Source organism: Peromyscus leucopus, chromosome 10 (assembly GCF_004664715.2).
Source record: "Peromyscus leucopus breed LL Stock chromosome 10, UCI_PerLeu_2.1, whole genome shotgun sequence".
NCBI lineage: Eukaryota > Metazoa > Chordata > Mammalia > Rodentia > Cricetidae > Peromyscus > Peromyscus leucopus.
This window is the reverse complement of record NC_051071.1, coordinates 24,982,365-25,006,476: the sequence shown is the minus strand read 5'-3', so window position 1 is coordinate 25,006,476 and position 24,112 is coordinate 24,982,365. Positions and strand designations below refer to the sequence as shown.

The following is a 24,112-nucleotide window of genomic DNA, read 5'->3' as shown; positions in this document are numbered from 1 at the left end:
CTTTTATAGAGGAAATTCAGGGCAGGAACTCAAGGCAGGAACCTGGAATCAGGAACTGAAGCAGAGGCCGAGGAAGAACACTGTTCACTGGCTTGTTCCCCATGGCTTGCTCAGTCTGCTTTCTTATATAACCCAAGGCCACCCGTCCAGGGTAAGGGTGAGGCACCACCCCCAGTAGGCTGGGCCTTCCCACATCAAACATTAAGCATGAGAATGCCCCACAGGCTTGTCTACATTTTGATGGAGACATCCTCTCGAGGTTTTGTCTTCCCAGATGACTTTAGTTTGCGTTAAGTTGATACAAAAACTAACCCCAGCCCAGTTAGCACAGAGAAAATGACTCGCCTCAGCCAGTGCTGGTGGGAATAACAAATGGTGCAGCTCCTCACAAGTGCTATCATATGACCTAGTGATTCTGCCCTTGAGAAATGAAAATGCTCACCCATGCCAAAGCTTGCAGAAGAATCTTCAGAAGAACCTAACTTACAGACAGAAAAAATAGACGATATCACCTGTTCAAGGAGTAAACAAATTGAGGCAATACAATAAATATTATTGACTAATTAGAAAATGAGGTACTGATTTATGCCATATCATGGATGAAACTCATAAATATTCATGTGTGAAATAAAGAACTCAAGAGTATAATTTTCATCATCCTATTGCCACAAAGTTTCTAGAACATGTAAATCTTTAGACACACAGATGTTGGTTTTGGGGGGTTGGGAAGTAGGTGTTAGGGTTGATGATTCAGGAGTGACTACTGTTTAGTTCCAAGATGTTATGATGATCAAATGTTCCTAAACTAGACTGTGCTAAAGGCCACAGTGTTCTGGAAGTGTGAGGAATTTCAATAGGTAAGCTATATAAGGTATAAATGATACCTCAAATGGTTTAAAAGGATGGATAGTGGTTAAGACCATTTGCTGCTCTTCTAGGAGACCCAAATTCAGTTTCCAGAACCTATGTAAGGTGGCTCATAATGGTCTCTACTCCAGCTTCAGGGGTCCAATGTCTTCTCTGGGGCTCTTTAGGCACCCACACCTGTGAGAAACCCCAACTCCCACTACCCTCCCAAAGATGCATAAATAAAAAAAAACTTTAAAACATGTTTTAAAAAGAAAAGAAAGAGCCTCATGGACTCTGAAGCATGTGCCCAGTGCCATGCAAATGGTGTTTAACAGGCCACGCCTGTGAAACCCTGGCTTTTGCCCAGCATGAGAAGAGCAATTACCATTGCTCTTTCAGTGGCTCTTTGCCATCTCCCCAGGGAAAATAAGCTCTGCTGTAGGGTGTCTTTGTTGCATCCTATTACTTACAGGTCCTTGTCAGGGCAGTCGTTTCCATGGTAACGGGGTAGCACAGTCACTTCCACAGTGCATGGTTGCACCTTGGAGCCTTGGCCATCTGTGATCTCAGTAGAAACAAAGACTGTGAAGGAATATGACAGAGGAGGGTCATCCAAGAGACTCGGGTTGTGGAGAAGTGCCTTCATACATCATCAGCAGCTGAATAGTGTGGGTGATGGTGACAGGGGGTGGGATGCTGGCAAACCTAAAGTGAGCTGTTCCCTCCCACATTAGACACACTGAGGATACCACCAAATCTGTAAATAGAGTATATGTTAAGCAAAACTATGAGTTATAGTGTCAAGGTATGTGTATGTGAATGCAGGTGCTCTTGGAGGCTAGAAGAGTGTAATAGATTCCCCCGAGCTGGGGCTACAGGTAGTTGTGAGCCACCTGGCCCAGGTGCTGAGAATCAAACTCAGGCTTCAAGAGTCATGCATGCTCTTAACCACTTAGCCATCAGTGCTGCCCCATGGTAATGGCTTGTTTACTAGGAATTCAAACACAAGGCATGGTATGAGAAAAGACCTCAAGATTCTTCTGTCCTTCTGGGGAGATGTCACCACCCAACCTAAGATCTGAACACCCAAGTAAGGTCAGTGAATGCTCATCAGACAGGGAAACAGGGAGTGTCACAGAGGGCAAACAGGCAGATGCCATCACTGTGTGCAGCAGGAGGCGGGGGTAAGTCATCATCCATTCACAAAGTCATGGTAGGTAAGACCTTTTCTGCCCTCCAGAGTGTTCCTGTCCATCGAATACATAAGGAGTGCTGAAATGGGGTACCAGGGTCATGGGGAGTATAATCCTGACTCTGCAATGGATGGTCCAGGGTTAGTGTCACATTTTAACTACTTCCTAAATGATGGAGGCAGATTTAACAGGCAAGGGTAAAGAAGAATTCTGAGGGGAGATTTGTATTCAAACATCGGTATTTATCTAGCAAGAAATGGCTACTTGGTGGACCTTCATGTAACAAAGTCTCAAAGGTGTGATGAGACCTGCTGGTGACATTGGGGTTTGGGTGATGGTCACAGGTACAATTGTGTGTACCACACAGGAAGATCAGCACACATGTGAACCCTGGGTATCTACGTAGTAGACTCAACTTGAAACCCAGTACTAAAGGTTGGAGACTTAACTTGGACATCAGTCCTTCTTAGGGCATGGGTCCTGGACATGTGTATCCCAATCACTGAGAAGCCCAAATTCTAGGCTCTATCTTCCTGCAAGATTCTGAGCCAGTAGTTACTGTAGGAGCTCCTCAGTGCCCCATTGAAGATAATGTACTATGAATCAAGAGAGAGGGTGGCAGAGGAGTGGGTGTCAGATAAGACTTAATTTAATTTGATGTGATAACTCATACAAAAGATGGGACAAGATAAGCAACATTAAACAGCCACTCTACTTCATTTATTTTACTTAATTGCTCATGTTTATCCTGTTGTAAATTATGAATTCAGATAGTCACTGGGATCTACTGTAACAACAACTACCAGTACTTATCACACATATGAAGGATTTGAGCAACAAATGACACTGCCCCAGGCCTGTGACCTGAGATTTGGTACTATAGATTTATGTCAATACATTCTTCATTTCAACATGATGATGTGTCCCTGACTCAAGATCTTCTATTTAGATGTCTGTCTAGCTCTGTGAACTATGGTTGTCTGGTGGAAAGAGGTTCTCATGTCCCTACATGAAGCTCTCAGGTAAGGAACATGTCAGGTGTTAATGTAACCTGCACCATAAGAGGCAAACTTACTTAGTTGAACATCTTCATCAAGGCAAGTGCAATTTTGACTCAGCTCTTAGGATGGGCCTCTGACCACCACCAAGAAGTGGGGGTGCTTGGTCTGAGCAGCCATTATGAGAAAAATTTCCAGAAGGCAGAAAAATGCAATTTTAGTATTTAAAGATTTGTGGATAGAAGATCCATGAACACCACCTTCATCTATTCAGTAATGCCTACTGTGCTGGAGAGTCTGTTTGCTTGGCCTTAGGAGAACTCGAGCTCAGATGCAAATATAAAACCATCATCATGCTATTCAGAACATGATCACAAAGCTCAGAGAAGTTTGCTTGGTGTGACTTGAATCTAGGAGTGAGGGAAAGTTTGGAGGAGACAGGAAAGGTGTCAGCAAGAAAATACTTTGTTGACTTAAAAGGAGACGGGAGATTCAAGCACATCAGTTAAATGGACCAGTTCAGACTTTGGGCTGAAATCATCTTACTGTCTCAAATTGAAGAAACTTCTACATTGCTGACTTTAATTCATGCCTATACAATGGAATCATATAGAAGTTCAAAAGTAAAAGTAAAATATAGCTCATTCCCAGTTAACCAGACTGGGTTGTGTGAAATCAGACACTTTGTCAAATGGTCACATCAGGTGACACCAGGCCTTGTGTGCAGGATTGGAATTAGGATCTAAGAGATAGTGCCTGAGATAGAAAGCTATTAGAACCACAGGCTTCATTTGGATTGAGATTTCTGTAGTTTAGATCTGCAACATCACCCAGAGGCCCATGTATTAAGCCTTAGTACTGTTGTAAGTTAGTTGAACCTTTGAGAAACAGGATCTAGTGAGAGGTCTTCTGTTCATGAAGGACACTCTATTAAAGAGAACACAGAGAGAAAATTTAAATGCTCATTGACGTCAGGGGTTTGTAATGGGAGGCTAATTAGAGAGATCACCACTTGCTCACTCAACAGTCTTTCCCCACATTTCATTTTTTGGAGGGAGTGCCTTAATTTGTTTTCAATGATAATAAATTCAAAATTTAGAAGATATGAGCTATTTACTTTGTAAATGGGGATATCCTATTCTTGCATATATTAATCACACATAAGAGCTTTGATATTTATTATCTGTATTTTGATTGAAATTGAAGATATGAAAATCTCAATTTGCTAATGATGTTTCTAATATTCTTTCTGTATTAAAAGACAGGTTAAAGGCCTAAATTTACTGAGGTAGATAAATGATTTTAATTTCTAGCCCCTCTAATACTTTGTAGTTTTTAGAAACTAGGATAAAATGTTTGGAGGGATAAGTAGACACACCTAGTCCCATGGTTGACGCTGTGACTTACCTTTGTAATCATCTGAGGCCTCACCAGCTGGCAATAAAAAGTAGTACTGGGTATCTCGTCCACGGTACAGAGTGTGTGGAGAAGTGTTTCCTATCCGGTAACGAAATTCGTAATGAAAGTCCTATGATCAAATCCATGGGAATAGAAAAATATGAACCTGAACATACTGTGGATGGAATCACCAACCAATGCCACACATCTCCACCCTCACGGCCACTGTTGGTTATGTTTTGCAGCCCAGACCAATGTGCTTTCATCATTCTCAGTACACATAGATGGGAGAGGCCTCCTGGCTGTGTAGGACTCATCTGCTCTTAAGCCAAAGGGCTTCTGACATGAAGCAGGATTCTACACTTGAGTCAGCTGGCTCTCTTGTCTTTGGATCCCCTAACACAGTGGTTCTCAACCTGTGAATCATGACCCTTTCTCCTCAGATCCTCACAAGATCCTATTCAAAAATGCAGAGTGACTTCTACATTGTCCAAATTAGAACAAAGAGGTCGAGTGTAGGTCAGAGACATGTTCTGGTGATGGAGTTAGGCCTCAGGCTGAGTCCCCCACCTCCTACTTTTATGCCCATAGGTAACAGAGCCTCCTGACTTTGTGGCGAAGCCCTTCAAGAATCCTCTCCTTCTAATGAAGTGATTGTTCTTACTAGTAGGAGAAGCCCCTCCCACCATTCATGCAGGAACAATTTTTCTATCTTGCAGGGCAGGGCCAGCCCCACAACCTGCCATGCAAAGAATTCTTGTGCTTTCCAAGAGCTGCGGTTGCCTGCACCCCCCAGGACAGACAAGGGTTCTCACATACCGGTTTCCCTGACATGCAGAAGACACTGAAGATGGTATGTGCCTCCATACCACTGTGGGGTCGCACCTGACAGGACATGTCCCGTGGGACTTGGTTGACCGTTACGTAGAGTTGAGCTTTGCCTAGTAAGGCATGCTTTGAAGCTACGAGAAGGACAGGATGAGGATTTCAGCTGGTATAGAGAACAGTGAAATACACACACACACACACACACACACACACACACACACACACACACACATTTCTCGTGTCCTCAGCTTGTGTCTAGAATCTGCTGTAAACATCTGCCTAAGAATTCTCTGGGCAGATACACCCCAACAGGCATAGTTATTACTCCCCAGTGATTAAACACCATGGTATGTACTTTCTGCTTTATTAGTCACCCTATAATAATTTATTATCAAAAATGGCAGTCTTACCAAAAGCAATCTACAGATTCAATGCAATTCCCATCAAAATCCCAACACAATTCTTCACAGACTTGGAAAGAAAAATACTCAACTTCATATGGAAAAACAAAAGACTGAGGATAGCTAAAAGAATCCTATACAATAAAGCAACCTTTGGAGGCATCACCATCCCTGACCTCAAACTCTACTATAGAGCTATAGTAATAAAAACAGCTTGGTACTGGTATAAAAACCGACATATGGACCAATGGAATTAAATTGAAGACCCTGACATTAATCCATGCACATATGAACACCTGGTTTTTGACAAAGGAGCCAAAACTATACAATGGAAAAAAGAAAGTATCTTCAACAAATGGTGCTGGCATAACTGGATGTCCATATGTAAAAGATTACAAATAGATCCATATCTGTCACCATGCACAAAACTCAAGTCCAAGTGGATCAAAGACGTGAACATAAATCCAGTTACACTAAACTTAATAGAAAAGAAAGTAGGAAGCACTCTTGAACACATTGGCACCGGAGACCATTTCCTAAATAAAACACCAACAGCACAGACCCTGAGCACAACAATTAATAAATGGGACCTCTTGAAACTGAGAAGCTTTTGCAGGGCAAAAGACACAGTCAATAAGACAAAAAGGCAGCCAACAGAATGGGAAAAGATCTTCACCAACCCCACATCTGACAGAGGATTGATCTCCACAGTATATAAAGAACTCAAGAAACTAGACATCAAAATACTGAACAGTCCAATTAAAAAATGGGCTAAAGAGCTAAACAGAGAATTCACAAAACAAGAACTACAAATGGCTGAAAGAAATTTAAAGAAATGCTCAACATCCTTAATCATCAGAGAAATGCAAATCAAAACGACTCTGAGATACCACCTTACACCTGTCAGAATGGCTACAATCAAAAACACCAATGACAGTCAATGTTGGAGAGGATGTGGAGCAAAGGGAACACTCCTCCACTGTTGGTGGGAATGTAAACTTGTACAACCACTGTGGAAATCAGTATGGCAGTTTCTCAGAAAATTAGGAATCGAACTACCTCAAGACCCAGCCATCCCACTCTTGGGCATATACCCAAGGAATGCTGATTCATACCGTAAAGATACATGCTCAGCTATGTTCATAGCAGCACTATTTGTAATAGCCAGAACCTGGAAACAACCTAGATGCCCATCAACGGAAGAATGGATGGAAAAAATGTGGTACATATACACAATGGAGTACTACTCAGCAGAGAAAAACAATGAAAGCATGAAATTTGCAGGCAAATGGATGGAACTAAAAAAAATCATCCTGAGTGAGGTAACCCAAACCCAGAAAGACAGTCATGGTATGTACTCACTCATAAGTGGATTCTAGATATAAAATAAAGAACAATCAGACCACAACCCATAGAACCATGGAGGCTATATATATAGCATGGAGGTCCCTAGGATGACTGTGGCTTATAATAAATTTTGGTTTTACTCAATTATTGAAAAAAAAATAGCCAAATGAATGGAAACACATGAACTATGAACCAAAGGCCGAGGGGCCCCCAGCTGGATCAGGCCCTTTGAATAGGTGAGACAGTTGATTGGCTTGATCAGTTTGGGAGGCAACTAGGCAGTGTGACCGAGTCCTGTGCTCATTGCATGAGTTGGCTGTTTGAAACCTGGAGCTTATGCAGGGACACTTGGCTCAGTCTGGGAGGAGGGGACTGGACCTGCCTGGACTGAGTCTACCAGGCTGATAGCAGTCCTCGGGGGAGGCTTTGCCCTGGAGGAGGTGGGAATGGAGGGTCGGCTGGGGGGAAGGGGAGGTGGTGGGAAGGGGGAGAACAGGGGAACCCGTGGCTGATATGTAGAACTGAATGGTATTGTAAAATAAAATAAAATTAAAAAAAATAATTTATTATCTTTCACAATTTTTTTTTTAAAAGTAATATTTCTTAGGATAAATTACAGGCTGGCGTTTTCTATATCACATTGTCAAAAATCCTCATCAGGTCCTGTGGGAACTGTTCATGTGGCTCTGGCAGGCCGAACACTGGGCCTGTGCTCCGGATTTAACAGTGGCATAACAACACCAACCACAGAGAATAGACCCTTCAACACAAGTGAAATCCAAGAGGATACAGTGACTAGCTCGGCCTTGCTGAACTGCCCAGTCCTCGTAGAAGAAGAAGCAATGAAAGTTAGCAACCCTGGGTGGTGACTAGCATACCAAATTAAGAAAGGGACATAGGGGCAAGGGTATTCCCCCCAAGTAACACAAGGAAGGACAGCCACCCAGTGCCATGTGTGTGATGAAGAGCACAGGAGAGTGAAGCTGTTAGGGAGGCTTTGTGTGGGCTAAGTGATGGACAGCTGAGCAGGACATCTGGAGACTGAGTTCAACTCTCCCAGATGGCTGAGGACACTGGACAGGACCCAGGGATCATGGGGAGACTCTTAGGCATATAAAGAAGGTACATGGCCTAAGAGAATGGCTTTTAGTTTGTTGATTGGGGGATTTCAAAACTGGGGTGAGGGGTGCATGGCACATGAGCTACTGAGAAGCAAAGGTATCCAATATAACAGAAGCAAACATTGTCTCTGTGTGGGCAGAAACAGAGACGGAGGCTTAGTGTCTAGACAGGGCAGGCAGAGGCTCACAGCAGCGGTGAGTATCCAGAGCCAATCTATGAAATATTAGAAAACAAACAGCCTTGTGTTTCTTCCATGAGGGATGTATATACAAACCCAGGAGGCAAAATTGGAAGTGCACATTAAGTTTTGCTTATCTGTTTTTGCTCTGAGGTAAGGTCTGGCCTTGAACTTGCAATCCTCTTCCCTCAAGCTCCCTACTGCTGTTATTACAGCTGTGCCTCTATTGCCTGGCTCATGGTGGTTCCTAATGAATGCAAAAATGGATGAAGCATCTGCTTTGCATATCACTTGAATCTTCTGTATTTGTTAAGCGGGACTGAAAGTCCCCAGAAATGGGGGAATGTTTAGAAGTTACCCAAAAGAATGCTTTCAGATTAAGTCGTGGAAACACAGGAAGAGTTGTGGGGTACTGAGCAGGGTAAGCCTGTGGATAAGTTCCAGCACACACTGAGCACTCAGAAAAATGGCAATAACACATGGTTGGGATCAAATGTATGCAGTGAAGGTGACCTATTCAGGTGCGGAAGTTTGAATGTAATTGGTTTTCATAATCTCATAGAGAGTGACACTTTCAGGAGGTGTGGCTTTGTTGGAGTGGGTATGGCCTTGTTGGAAGAAGTGTGTCATTGTGAGGGTGGATTTTGAGGTTTCCTATGCTCAGGATATCACCCAATGTCTCAGTTGACTTCCTGTTGCCTGCAAGATGTAGGTCTCTCAGCTACTCCAGTACCATGTCTGCCTGCATGCCGCCATGCTCCCCGCCATGATGATGATAGACTGAACCTCTGAACTGTAAATGAGACACTCCAATTAAATATGTATTTATAAGAGTTGCCATGGTCATGGTGTCTCTTCAACAGCAATAGAAACCCTAAGACATTAGGTATCTACCAAAAAAATCAGACATACAAGAAGGACGGTAACTGATCATTGTTTATCCTGTTCTAAACATGCACGTGATTCCATAAGAAAGGAGAACATCACAGCAAATAATGTGAGTAACAAATAATGGGAAGGCTGCCGGCAGCAGGGGAGAAGGAAGTGGTGAGGCCCAGAGCAAGGGGTTGCAGTAGAGAGTCACTGCTGTTTCTAGGAAAAAGTATATAATGACCAAAGCCTTCATGGTTCCCCACACTAGATCCAACCTGTACCTTGACATACCTACAGAAGCCTGTAAGACATACATCTCGCCACTGCTCAGTGAGAACGGTGTTATTGTCACAGCTGGTCCCATGATACCTACAGAAGAGGAAGTGTCCACATGGAAGGGGCAGTCAGTGGGATCCCAGGAGTGAGCCCCACCCTTGTTCCAAGGGTGTGAGTAAAAAATACCCTGGTTACATGTTGTGGTGGTTTGAATAGGTATGGCCCCCATAGATGCATATGTTTGTGTGATTGGCCCATAGGGAGTGGCACTATTATGGCCTTCTTAGAGTAGGTATAGCCTTGTTGGAGGAAGTGTGTCACTGTAGAGGTCGACTTTGAAGTCTCATATGATCAAACTACACCCAGTGTGGGACACAGTCTCTTTCTGCTGCCTGTGGATAAAGATGTAGAACTCTCAGCTCCTTCTCCAGCACCATGTCTAGCTTCATGCTGCCATGTCTCCCTCCATGATGACAATGGACTAAACCTCTGAACTGTAAGCCATTTGCAATTAAATGTTTTCCTTTATAAGAGTTCCTGTGGTCGTGGTGTCTCTTCACAGCAATAGAAACCCTAACTAAGACACATGTTCTGTTCATACTTGGGAAGGACACTAGTCTGTGGGGTACCAGCCTTCTTTAAGGAACCCAAATTCCTATCTCTAGGTCATCCTTATCCAACAGAAGCAGTATTGAGGTGGACCAGTCACCTACAGCTCAGAAATGAGGTAGATTTCCTTAGTAATAAGAGGATGCTGGTAAGATCTCATTTTGTGAATTTACAGTAAGCTCAATGTTTGAGTTTTTATTTTATAAATTTGACTTATCTGTTAAAATATGATGGACATATTGAGCTTTTGTAGAATTTTGATTATGAAAAGTTTTTAACTTTTCCCCTTCAAAAGTAAGTTGACCTATCCTGCTTAGCATTCCTCAAAATTGGGAGAGATCCAAAACTTAAGACAAGTGAGTGGAAAGAGCAAGTAGAAAATCCCTGAAAAATAGCACGAAATCCATAGCTTCCCCCAAAGTCTTATGGGGGTTACCTACTCTTGTGTAGTACTCAGAAAGGCAGTGCCCCACAAGAGCAGACAAACAAATATGCCTGTGCTAGAGAAGACAGGCTAAAAATTCCTTTTCCACACAGGGCCAGCTTTATTCGATCCATCCATGTAAATGGAACATCTACTCTATGCAAGGTCTTAAAGACAGGCAGAATCTACATGTTGGGGTGCCACCCAGATCAGAAGCTCCATACTGATCTGCAGCTGGGGACACCTAGGGGACAGATGAAGCTAGCTTCATCCTTAGAGAAGGAGCCATGGGCTGTGGTCCCCAGAAGGACAGACGTGAGTAGAGAAGACTGAGTGGTTCCATTCTTTCATTAAGACAAAAGACTTGGGAGAACCTGAGGGCTGGTTCCCAAACTCTTCTGAAATGGCCTTGAATCCAGGGTACAAAGAGCGTGTTTATACCTGAGGAGGTGTAGTTGTGGAAGACAGCTCGGTTGACCAGGGTCTTGGGCCAGTCAACCATGAGAGCTGGCTTTGCTCTGCCTGTGTGAAGGAAAGGACCCAGCAGGTTGTCCCCACCATTGGCACTCTCCTCGGTGCTGGTGCTTGGTCCTGATTCCTGGAAGTTGGCACTGTTTCCTAGGAAGAGAAATCATGCCACAGGAGAGAATGGGAAAGGTTACAGTCTTGTGAAGCATGAATGCTTCAAGGTTGATGCTAATACTGATTTCTGTGGTTGCTGGATACAGCACTTTTAAAACAATGCCTTTAATAAGTATGTGTATTCAAGAGATGTACTTTAGTGTCTTATAATCACCTCCCATTAGCTCCTTTCTGTATCCTCCCCCCTCCTCCCCTTCCTCGCCTTCCTTTCTTCCTCCCTTCCACCTTGTGATCCGGAATTTCATAATGCAAAGTCAGGTAATGATAAAATGACAGAGGAAAAACACAGTAGGTTCATAGAGAAAGTGAGTGTGAGGAACAGAAGGAAGCAGGGGTCGGAGATGGGGCTTCTGTTGGGACAGTGGGCATGGATTCAGAGCAAAGGATGAGTTCAGTGAAGATCTGGAGGAAGTCTCCAGGTTGAGTAGAAACCAAGTGTGGTGGGAATGGCCCTCTGTGGGTGGCTGAAGAAAGAGAATGGGGCCCAGAAGGTGGGCAGTGAGGCTGAGACATGCCTGTGGCCACCGAAGGAAATATTTGTCTTGAAAGTGGCAGGGAGCCACCAGTGGCTGAGAAATCTGGCCATTTGGTTTGTGCCTGAGAAAGGCCCCTGGCTGCTGTGTGGAGGTCTAATTGCAGGCTGTGTGGCTGCTGTGTGGAGGTGTGATTGCAGGCAGCGTGGCTGCTGTGTGGAGGTATGATTGCAGGCAGCGTGGCTGCTGTGTGGAGGGGGTCTGATTGCAGGCAGCGTGGCTGCTGTGTGGAAGCATGATTGCAGGCAGCAAGCACAGAGGCAGAAAGCCACAGCATAGTCTGGGGAGGAATGTCAGGGGACAGTGCTAGACTGACTGAAGACTTCAAAGAAGGCCATGGAAAGAAGACAGAGTCCCAGAAACTCTGAAGGAATTAGGATGACTCCTGTCAGAAAGTGTCATGCTGTGAACAGGGTAAGATAATGTCTATGTTGTCCATTTGCTATTACTGACTCAGCACCTGCCATGCCTAAGGGGGAGCCCTGACACAGACCTGTGTATATATTATACGTTTTAGTTTTTTATGTATGGTTTTTATGGCTTGAATATGAAGTTACCCTCACAGGCCCATGTTAAATGCTCAGTTCCTAGCTGCTGGTGCTGCTATTTTTGGAGGTTCTGGAAAGTTTAGAAGGTAGAACCTAGTTGTGAAGAGCTCACTGGGGGTGGATCCTTGGTGGTATGCTGTCCACCATGAAGAGAAAACCCCCTTTATATACACCCACTGACATGACTTTCTACCCAGGAGCATGGGGCCAAGTGACTGTAACCCTGTGAAACCATGAGGCAAAAACCAGTAACCAATGTAGTTGTGTCTCCGTATCCTACAAATAAATCAAACAGCAGCAAAACCTGCCTTTATGGCTAGAAAGATGTCACCTGTTCTGATCTAGCCAATCCCTAGTCATATAGAGGCCTAGTCAGGAGCAGGTCTACCCAATCCACAGCCAGTTTCCCTCTGTTCCACTCTACACTCCGGGCAACTGTCCTCTGCTTACTTATGCCAGAGTCAGGTGCCAGGTTACTAGGTACCAATGTTGTACCAGGCATCACACCCATTGTCCACAGCCCACTGGAATTATTCAGATCACCAGATCCTGAAACACACATTGCCTATCTTGCTCCTCTCTTTGAAACCCTAGTGAAGCTGGAGCTCATAAGGCTTTCCTACAAGGCCCTGAGTGGTGGGCCACATGTCTGTCCTAGGACCTGTGGTCATAACACACTTTGTTTTTCCAGGTTTCTCTTCTGCTTCTTCCTATGATTGCCTATGAAGAGAACCTCATACAAAGAAGTATGACACACAGGAGGAACAAGAGGGGCTGAAAAAAACTCTAAGTCAGAGGCAGTGAATCAGAGGACCAACATATTAACCTAACCATTTAATCACTATAAAATAAGTCAGCCATTCATTATCTGCCTGTTCTGTCAACAAATTAATCACCTGCCCATTCATTTGGTAGATACAGCACGCTCCAATTATCTATCTTTCACTGGATAGGTAGAGCCAGTGTTTACTCCTTGTCTGTCTATTCTTCAGAAACATAGATCACCAACAGATCATACACCTCTTTACATGACATATTGATCATCCTGTGTTCACTGATGCACTGGGCATCAAGATGATTCTGGGGACACAAGAATAAGCTAGTCGTGAAGTTTTTGTGAGGATGTCAAGTGTATATGAGATAGACACAGAAAGACACTGTTGACCCAGAAGCCACCTGCTTAGAAGAGGTAGGAGTAGAAACAGTGAACTGATGGGGGTCATTACAGTGCTGAGGGAAAATTCAAAGAGGGGAGGGAGAGGGAACCTGCAAGGAGGATGATGAGCAAGAAGGCAAGGTGGAGATGGCAGTCAGGGAGGCCCACCAGCTGATGGTCGCCATGCAAGGCACCTCGGGTCTGGATCGCCTACTGTTGGGCCTGAGATCACAGGAAGTGTGGGAGCAGAGGGTTCAAGATGTACAGCAGTAAGTGGGCCAGGGGAGAGGTCTGTGCCATGAAGAGGCGCTCACAGTCTCTGTTTGAAAATTCCCTGGGGGAGTTTTAGGTAGCCTTGATAGAAGGACAAACTTGGAGCATCCAGGAGGGCTGGTGCATAGTGAACCTGGGTGCAGGGCTCTTCTACATGGGGACAATCGTAAAAGTGGTCACCTGGCTGTCTTCCTTGGGACGGCACGTCTTCTTGGATGTCACTATAATAGGCTTCAAAATCTACACAAGAGGGAAAAATTGCGTGTCATTTGAAGACACAATTAGTGAGTGCTGAATGCTGTAGACTCAAGCCCCTCCCCCAGCCCCAAGATCCTGTAAGGCCAGAGGATTAGAACTTCATGATTGTGCAGAGTTAGAATTTTGCAGATCAGAGCCAAACTATCCAAACCATGTTTTAGTCCCTTAAAATCATCATTCATTATTCACTACCATGTCTGACTAAACACCTTTTTGAGTATCAGTAAAACCTTTAAAATGTATTCTCAGCAGAGGACTATTTGCTACCAATCCACAGCTAAAAATGTTGTCAGTCCAATACCTATATGACTTTTCCCCTACCTGACTGTGGTTCCCTCTCCCTGCCAATGTATTTGATACAACCTTCTTTTTTGTATAATAATAACAACTAATCAAATATCATGTAACCACTTTCACTGTGGAACACATCATTAAGAGTATATAACCTTTGTGTTCCTGGACCACTGTCACTCATATTTGGGTCAAGAATAAACTATCTCTAAGCTGGGCCATAGTGGCACATGCCAATAATGCCAGTGCTTGAACATTGAAGACAGGAGGATCAGGGATTCAAGCCTTAACTACATAAGGAATTGAAGGCTTGGGCTACATTAGATCCTATCTCAAAATAACAAAAACAAAACACTATTTTATTACCCTGAGGTTGGAACTGGGCTCTGCACTGAGTATGAACATAGTACTCTTAGACTCAGGACAAAGGTGGGGGTGACTGTCCCATTCCATTCACTGCTTCACAGGTGAGCCTGGTGTCTAGATACAAGGGACAATGTGTAGAGATGGTGGCACTTACCATCAGAGGCAGGGGAGGAGCTGGAAGGGGACCAGCTTCCCTCTGGGGTGCTCATCATAAAAGCTTCCTCCTCCAGGGAACCTGGTGCAGCACTCAGTGAGCTGTCATCCTCCATAAGCTCCCCTGAGGCTGCCATGGGACCCCCAGCAGGAATGTGGTGGCCTCCTGCCATGGACTCAGTGGAAATGCTTCCCAGGTTGTGAAGAGCTGACCAGCTCAGGGGCATGGGTGACCGCTCTGGTGAGTGTAGTATCTGTGATCCTCTGGGGCTTGACTGCAGGTCTGACTTAGACAACTTCACAATGGCCCCAAATGCTGAAGCGCCCAGCAGCCCCACGGTGCTACAGAAGGGAACTTAAACACAGGTGTGACAGGGTTAAAATTCCGCACTGAAAATACAGGATATGTTTTGTTTGTTTTTTTAAATATACAGGCTATGGGGCCAGTGCAGGATGGCTCAGCTGGTATGGTAAAGGTGCTTGCTGCAGAAGCTTGGTGACCTTAATCTGATAACCAGAAGTTTTGTAATGGTGGCTAACTTCCATATATGCACTATGACATCCCCATCCAACACACACACACACACACACACACACACACACACACACACACACACACACGTTAAAAATAAAAACACATACAGGTTGGTGGGTAAAGATATTTCCTGTGAGCTTGGGGTGACCATTGCCCTCACGGGGCTGAGGTTGCTGCAGTAACCTCCGTAGTCATGGAAACACAAGAAGCACAGAGACAGTGGGGACTTGGCTGCCAAAGCTCCCTAGTAGAAGCAGGGAGCCAGGCCCCAGGATTCTCACCTGGCATTCCAGCCATTTCTCCCAACTGCAGGTGGTCTGGGGGTGGGCACTAGAGTGCTTAGGGTGGGATTGCAGTGTGGCAGCATTCATGAGTCATCGCCCATGCTGGGGTGGCCTTTTGGGTGGCATACCTGTTTTTAAGTCACCTATGCGCCTGTCACTAGCCCTTCACTGATGCCCCTGACTTGAATAGACTCATCAGTGGTGTATCTTGGTGCCCTAGCTGGGGTGAATGAACTTGTTCACATCTTCCTGGGGAAACACTACTCTACTTTAAATGAGCCTAACATGGAAACCTGATGCTCAGACCAAGGCCCTGGCACACGTTTCTGGACTGGTGCTGTGGGAGCCAATATATAACCTAAATATGAGCAAGGAAAAGGAACTCCCGATTCCTTCCCTGGAACTTGCTCTCTCCCGTCTACATTCAGACTAGAGGATCACCCTACCAGGTTCTTTCTGCGAGCCCACTGTGTGAGTGACTGTGTATTCTGGAAGGAATTTCTCCCACTCATCCCTGACATTGAGGATTCAGTAAATAATTCTAAAAAGCATCTCCAGGAATTATGATAAAGGATCAAAAACAACAAAAATTCACAGACAGAAAGAGCTTCCTTAAAAGGCAGCTTTTGTTTTTGACCAGGACAGACCTCTCCACCTCTGTCCTCTGTGGTGTCCTTTACAGTGAACGAGTGGTTTGTTTCCCTGTGTTCCATGAGCTACTGCAAGCGGGGATGATGGGAACCCTATCTAGAGTTCTCTGCGACACATCAGCCTCGGGCAGCACTGGCCTTGTTGTAGCTTAACTATTGTCAGCGTCGCTACCACAGGTCCTCACTTACACTCTGGCCTTTGATTCAGGGAGGTCTAGTTTGTCTTAAAGAATTCAGAAGCCCCTCTCCTGCAATGTGGGACACAATCCCACTGGATGTCCCCATTGTGTGTGAGTGTTGGGGGGTACTATACGCTCTGCTTTAAAAGGTTTTCTAAGAGCCTCAGATGGACTAAAGAAAACATGGCAGCCAGCCAGTGGGGGCTGAGCAGTGCTGGATATTCCAGCACAGAAACCCAGCTCTTCTGCGTCACTCTCTGTTGAAACTCAGCCTCTCTCCTCAGCATCCCACTACTCTGTGAAACAGTATGAGAAAGGATGAACGAGGGGATAAGAACAAGTTCACAACATTCTTCAGCCCAGGCCAATGTGAGGCCTGAGACCACAGACCCCCCGGTCATTCCAATCAGCCTGTGGATTTTTTCAGACATCCTAACATGGAGGAAACAACACACATCATAGTGAAGCTCCTCCTTTACTTCTGGAATGCCTCACATCACTGCTGGTCCACATCCTGTGCTCTTGCTACTGACCAATACAATTCTAACAACCAGTTTGATAAGTAATGCCTGCCCTAGGGTGTAAACACCGGAGACCCTCTGGTGTCATTTCAGGAGCACTTACTCTGAGTAACGACAGTTCCTGTTTTCTCCCTGTAGACCTCTTCACTGGGACTTAAATAAACTCTGTTCCCATGCTCAGTGTGCCTCATCAGTTTCCCATTTAGAGTGACACATTGGATCACCATTATTCACCTAAGTATTTGGCAGTATAGACTAAAAGCTAGAACCAGCTCCTGCTGGGCATCTGTCCCAGAGAGGCAGGTCAGGAGGGAGTGGGCAGATAAGACGGGCTCAGACTCAGCTCATCTAGTCTCACCACACAGACGGCTTCTTAGATGCCCACATGATATGGAAATGTCTCCCCACTAGCAGCAAGCCACTCTGAAGCATCATCAGCCGGCGTCCTCCAATCCAGTCCTCATGCTGTCTACCCGGCCACTGCACTGGATGACACAGCCTGAGAGCTTGGTTCTCCACCTATCCTGCCTCTGAATGCCCACATGGTTTTATGGTTCTTTGAAGCTAAACAGGAGTTCCCATCATCCCATCTTACAGAAGCTCACATAGTCCAGGGAAACACATTCACAGACCAACTATAAATGATGTTACAGTGGATACAGGCTAAGAGGTTCACAGGGTGAGGTGTGTGAGCAGAGGCCTGAGCCGCCACCCCTTTCTGGAACTCCACCCTCCACCAGTGATCCTCACAGGGCTCTAATGGAAGCTTTGTTACACAGACATGGTGGATTACATCATCCTGCTCCAATGTTTGGGATGGTCAAGCCTCATCACAAAGATACTCAGGGGCTCCTAGCCACCTGTCAGCTCATTAGCATATAAAGGCACTGTCATACTGAAGACGCCAAAGATTTTAGGAGCTGCATGTCAGGAAAGTGGAGTACAGACCCAACACATATGTCACAGTTCCAAGGGCCACAGCTCTGGATTGTGAGCTTCATCACAGATCCTTTGCAATGGCTTCCTGTGATTCTCAACCAATAAAACAGTCCAAGTGAGTCTGGGCCCAGCCTCCTTAGAGCACATATGTGAGAAACAATTTTTGGACCATCACTAGGTGTCTGGAGGGCTGAAGTGAGATGAAGTCCTAGCCTTGGGTAGGTTAGATGCAATGGTTCATCAATTACAGAACAACCCTGAGCTTTTTCATTCCTCAGAAAAAGAGTAACCACGTTACCTTCCACTGTATTCTTTGCTGTTGCATTGACTAGGAAGAGATCCCAGGAATAAGTGAGGTCGGCTACATCTCCACAGTCTTCACACACAGCTCTGAGAGACAGTTCTTCATTCCAGTTTACACGGATGTCTCTAAAATTGACCCATGAGATGTGGACGAATCTGGAACAGGCAATCACTTTGATGTTGTAGGAAAATACCACGTGCATCCTTAGGCTGAATGCATTTGGGATGGCCATGTTTGGACCATCTGTCCTGGCTCTGTATTATGAGAACTGAATGTATCATCAGAACCTGTGTAGCGGAGCACAGACCATGTGACCAGCTTCCACACTTCACACAGCATGGTTTGACCTAATACACCAGATGAACACATCCACACATCCCCAAGTTCAGGGAAGCTTTGAGACTTCCTCCATGTCAACTAGTCCTGGGCTTTATTCTCTTTGTCACCCAGCCTCAGTGCTGGCCATGCTGTTCAAACACAGAAGTCAACACATGAGTTATCTCTTTACCTTTTCACCACATGCTTGATTCCATAGCTACAAACCACTTACACCTGGGCCCTTCCAAGACACCTGCCTTTGCCACAGCCATCTAGCTCAGCTTTGCCTCTCACTTGGGCAGGGCTGTTGGGTCATGAGCTGCCCCATGCCCTACAATGCCCACGGGGATCATACCTTACCCAGTCCCACATTTCATACACATGTTTCTGAGTCACTATAGCTACACCCTGGCAATCTCTCCAGGCTCTTTGCTTGCCCAGGGCTGAGTCCTAAAGAGCGTTTCATGAACTCTGGCTCTTTGGGACACCATGAGGTAGTGTGAGAGAATACGTTGGACCTTGTTATGTGGATTCCTTTCCTATAGGATGTGAGGATTCTTTAAAAGGCTGAGTACAGAGAAGACTTTCTAAGTGGTATGCAGGATTCATGGCACATCCCAAGCCATGGCTTCACCATGTAATGCCAAGTGGAGGAGGCAAGAAGGACCAGAGCAGGGCAGGTCTGCCGCTTCCTCAAAGAAATCAGCCTGTCACATGTGGTGTGTGTGTGTGTACACATGTATGCAGTGGCTGTTGTCTTTAGTTTCAGTTACTTGCAGTCAACCAACATCTGAAACATTGAATGGAAAATCCCAGAAATAAACTATCCATAAATGTTCGGGTGCACTAGCATCAGGAGTGTGTAAATCGTGTGCTATCCCCAAAGTTGGTTCCCCTGGAATTCAGCCCCTGTTCAGTCCCATATAACCTAGACCTTGAAGGGGGAAACCCAGAGGCTTCTGTGTTCTTGCATATCCTGGCTGCTCAACTCAAGTCCTGGTACCTGCTTTTGGTCTCTGGGGCTGTACACATGAGTACTTTGGTAGCCTTGGTGATGAAGAGCTTATGGGTTCTTAGCATCGCTTTGTAATCCCTCATGCTCTAAGATGTCACAACTGGACCTGCACTTGCATCCCTTCAATCCTGCAATCCCCAGAAGTCTCCAAGGTCTGGAAATCAGATTGCCTTACCACCCTCTAACATCATCCTTAAGCATTGGTCTTCCACCTTGGGGCTGGGTGCTGTAACAGGACAGACTCACTGGCAACATCATTTAGAGTCACTGATGTATCACTGTTAGCCCAAGGGACAGCAGAACTATCCAAGACACTACCCCCTCCCTGGCCACCACCTTCTTCCTTGGTGTGGTCCCCACATGGCCTAACTTTACACTGGTCTCCATGGACACAGACTCCTTTCAAGCTGCCGTCACCAGCCAGAGTGCTCAGCTACATATGACCAGGGCCAGGGTACCTGAAGTCTGGGTCAGGATGGGTGGACAGGAATATCACGGCCTGAGAAGAGTTCCGTCCATTGCTGGAGACTGTCAGTGTCACAAGAAACTGGTCACAGCATTCACTGAGCCATTTTGCTGGGAAGGAAATGGCAGGAGCCTGAGTGTCCACTTGGTATGGAGTAGAGTCCTCGAAGCAGGACCTTGGCAAGCTGGCTGCAGTGCAGGTCCAGTGATACCTGTTGAAGAAGCCATTGGAGGGGCGTGGTCAGCATCACTGTGTGTTAAAGGCACATGTGGCTGGGAAGAAATGATACCCCTCACTCCTTTCATCAGTGACAGGAGCTGGGCCTGTCTCTCCCACTCCCTGGCACAAAGACCACCGTACTCCACCTAGAGTTCTGCTTCCGGCTGCCTTGTGTCTTGCACCCTGGCCCTGGAGCCACTCTGTCCACTCACTCCTTACCCTCCCTGTGTTTGGTGACTCCCCCTGCTCATAAGTAACACAGCCCTGCAGTTCCTAGAAGGACTCTCTCATGCTGACTCTGCCAGCGCTGCATCTCGTCTTTGAGACACCGCCACACGGAAAGACAGGAAGGTCACACTATCCCACATTTAGGAAGGAAACACCTTGGTAGAGGCCTTGGGGAGCTGCCCTGTTTCACTCAGGGCTGGTGAAAAGTGGGGCCAGCAGGAACCGCGAGCTGATTCTCTTTCCATCTCACCGTCTCCCTGTAACCTGATAATTGCTTGAGCCACAAGACGAAGATGGTTGCACCATCGGGGTGGAGTGGGAGACGGACGGCATCACCCCAGCTTTGAGCAGATCTTAATCCACAGAGGGAGACACGTTTAAACAGGCACGTGGCGGACAGGAAACGGTATAGAAAGGCACTGGCAATCTGGGCCAGCCTCACCATGGCAACCCGCTTCCCTAAGTGTCTCTTAAACCTGAACTGCTGTTGAGCCTTTAAAAGTCCATTTTCGTGTTTAGCCTGCAGGTACTGCATTCTGAGGGGTACTGCCGCAGCCTCTTAACCTCCGCTGGGAAGAGGCATCCCTGGGGCACACCAGAACTCAGTGTCCAGTGCCGTTCTCAAGCTGCACAGAGAAACCGTCCCATGATTCCCCCCCAAAAGATTCCTTACTGCCCAGAAGCACATTAGCAGGAGACACCAAGCTCTCGTGTTTTCAGGCACTATGATGAGTCCTAATAGTTGACGGTGTGAAGATGATGGAGACACAGCCCTGGTTTGTCTGGCTTGGGGGTGAAGAACTGGTAGCTGAGAGCTGTGTCTACAGCGTGTGCACAGCTGGAGTGGGGGAGGGCACCTCTCGCCTCCGGTGCACTAACGAAGCACCAAATCTCACACTTGGGTGTGGTAACCACGCAGGATCACAGCAGGGGTTACAACAACATAGGGACCTCTCTGCTGTCGGGCATGGGGCGGGGATGTATCCAGTGAGGGTCCTGCTGCTCTGAACTTAAACTCAATGAAGGAAGGCAATGAACAGCAGCCACGTGAGTGGGGAGTAAGTGTTAAGACAGGATTCGCGGCAGACAGGACAGTGGCTTCCCCTCTGAGTCAAATGGGGGTGAAGAAGGTCAGAGCAGGGAAGTAAGGGCATCTAACCTTTTCTAGAAAACTCCATCCTGTCTTGGAGGATTGGCTGCAGTTGAGGATGGACGTAAGCTGAGGCCCTGGTGGCTCCACCCAGGCAATGCGGGGGAAGTGGGGAGGGGCGCTGGTTCCTATGGGAGACCTAATGAGATTTCCTGACAGAGGAGACACAAAGTGTGAGAGAGAAAGACGCTAAAGACTCTGAGGAAAGTTTTGGTCTGAGTGACTAGAAGAAATGTTTCCTTGGGGTCCCAGCACTAAGAGAGGGAAGTGGACATGAACCCCCATCCTAAACAAGAAGCTATCTCCAATGGACAAATGCTCAAAAGGGAACATTCAGTTTCCTTCCATGGAGCCTCACTGTGTATACAAATCACAGTTAGGGGCAGCAGTAGATGGACAACACAAAATGAATTCAATGGTACTTTTGGAGTTTTTTTTTTTTTTTTCTTTTCTTATATTGCTTAGTTTGGACAGTTTTTTTGTTTGTTTGTTTTGTTTTGTTTTTTAACCTAACTGAGCTTGTGCTTGTATGTTGTTATGGTTTCTGGTTTTGTGTTTTCATGGGTTTTATTTGTGTGTGCACATTAACATGTATATATGTTTCTTGTGCTTTTTCTTTCTTATTTTTTTTTTTTGTTCTGGTTTATTTACCTGTTTGAGAGACAAGGGCAGGGGCATGGATTTGGATGTGTGGGGAGGGGGAAGGATTTGGGATGATATGAGGGAGGGGAAACCGTGATCAGAATATATTGTATAAAAATCATTTTTAACTTAAAAAAAAAAAAAGCACTGTTTCCTGGACAGAGGTGGGGAAGACAGTGGGAAGATGTGGAGTTTGTGGTTGGGTGATTTGAGGCACAGGAAAGGGGCACACAGGTAGTGGCCATGCACAGCACAGAGCAGATTGGTGGAGGACGTGAGTCTGAGACTATGGGAGGGCTGTTTGCATAGAGGGTGAATGCCAGAAGGAAGAGGACCACCTCAGAAGACTGGGAAAGGTCCTCTTGTTGGGCTTTCTGGGCCAGAGCCTGGGACCGCAGAGTGGAACCACACTACTCTACAGGCAGCCCTCTGCCTCCCCCACACAAAGGCATCTGACTAAGGAGGCCCAGTGAAAGGGGAGCATTTACAACGTGCATTCCAATATCGAATTTTAAGTATCACCTTAAACAAGATACTCACACTTTCCTATATTGGCTAATGACTAAAGCATTTCAACTAAAGAAAGCTGCTACACATAAGTGTCTTAAATTATGTTGGCAGAAATCCCAGACTAACTCTCCTAATATTCCTGAGCCAGAGTTTGAAGAAGTAGGCGCCTGAGAGCCTCACAGCTCTGTGTTCTTACCTAAGAGTAGCTCCTGGACTGTCAGGGTCGTAGGACTGGACCCCTCTGAGGATGATGGAGGTTGTGGTGGACCTGGGAATGAAGATGTGTGTGCCTTCAGAGATCACGCTGACAGGAGCCCGGGCTCGAACCTCCACACCAACACAGTAGTTGCTATATACTATGCTTCCCTTGATCTGAACCTGAGAGACCAAAGGCAAGGGGGTAGCACATGAGAGCAAAGCAGATGCTTTCTGGACCTATACATCTAACTACAGTAGTCACCGACAGTGTTCATCTGAGGATATGGCTGGAGGGAAGAGCATGGATCTTTTAATATCTAAGTCTGCCTAAATGGAGAGTTATCTAGGTGTGTGTTGGTCAGTATTTTTGTCAACTTGACACAAGCTAGAGTGGTTGGAGAAGAGGAAATCTCAATTGAGAAAATGCCCCTATCAGATTTGCCCACAGGCAAGCCTGTGAAGCATTTTCTTAAGTGGTGACTGATGTGGCCACAGTGGGTGGCACCATCCCTAGACAGGTAGTCCTGGGGTGTATAAGAAAGCAAACTGAATGAACAAGGAAAAGTGAGCAATATTTCTCCACCGTCTCTCCTTTAGTTTCTGCCCCAGGTTTCTGCTTTGAGTTCCTGCCTTGACTTCTTCCCTCAATGGTCTGTGATTCAGGATATGTGAGCCAAATAAACCCTTTCCTCCTCAACTTGTTTTTGGTTTTGGTGTTTATTATGGCACTAGAAAGCAAAGTAAGACAAAGTGTGTAAACTTTGTGATAACTCAAATACCCATGCTCCCTGCGTACACATGGCTGGCAGTTTTCAAACCTCTACTGTCAACAGTAAGTTTCTCCATGGTCTTGGCATTTGTTGGCTCCCTTTACCCTTTTCCATCTGTTAGGAAGGAAAGGGGTTCATAGTGAAGCCAGGAGGTTCCCCTTCTGTGCATTTCAGGAGACAGCCAAGGAGGTGGGGGTAAAACACACAATGGTCTCTGAGAAATGCAATTTAAATATATGAGGAATATTTTTAAGCTTAGAATTACTAAAACATGTTGCAAGGAAGGTAGGTATTCATTCAAAGTATTCTTTAAAAATCTTGATGATATTTGGGAAAAAATACACATGCCACAATTGCTGTGCCTTTCTCTGGGTTTCAGCCTCCACTCTGGATTGTCTTTCCATGGTCACTTGAGCTGTCTGCTGGCCACTCCCCTGAGCAGGACTAGAGATGATGGATAAATGATAC

The 24,112-nt window shown here is 45.8% G+C and overlaps 1 protein-coding gene across 1 annotated transcript in view; it reads right to left on the bottom strand.

Moving 5' to 3' along the window:
• The window catches only part of Pkd1l1 (polycystin 1 like 1, transient receptor potential channel interacting), a 121,580-nt gene that overhangs the window by 65,769 nt on the left and 31,699 nt on the right, over positions 1 to 24,112 (bottom strand). The window contains exons 12-21 of the mRNA XM_037208839.1: positions 22,873 to 23,054; positions 19,920 to 20,138; positions 18,123 to 18,283; positions 14,718 to 15,071; positions 13,829 to 13,888; positions 10,938 to 11,114; positions 9,479 to 9,556; positions 5,258 to 5,400; positions 4,448 to 4,568; positions 1,320 to 1,431 (exon numbers count right to left, since the gene is read on the bottom strand). Coding sequence (XP_037064734.1) covers positions 1,320 to 1,431; positions 4,448 to 4,568; positions 5,258 to 5,400; positions 9,479 to 9,556; positions 10,938 to 11,114; positions 13,829 to 13,888; positions 14,718 to 15,071; positions 18,123 to 18,283; positions 19,920 to 20,138; positions 22,873 to 23,054 — 1,607 coding nt within the window. The remainder of the gene's footprint in view (positions 1 to 1,319; positions 1,432 to 4,447; positions 4,569 to 5,257; positions 5,401 to 9,478; positions 9,557 to 10,937; positions 11,115 to 13,828; positions 13,889 to 14,717; positions 15,072 to 18,122; positions 18,284 to 19,919; positions 20,139 to 22,872; positions 23,055 to 24,112) is intronic.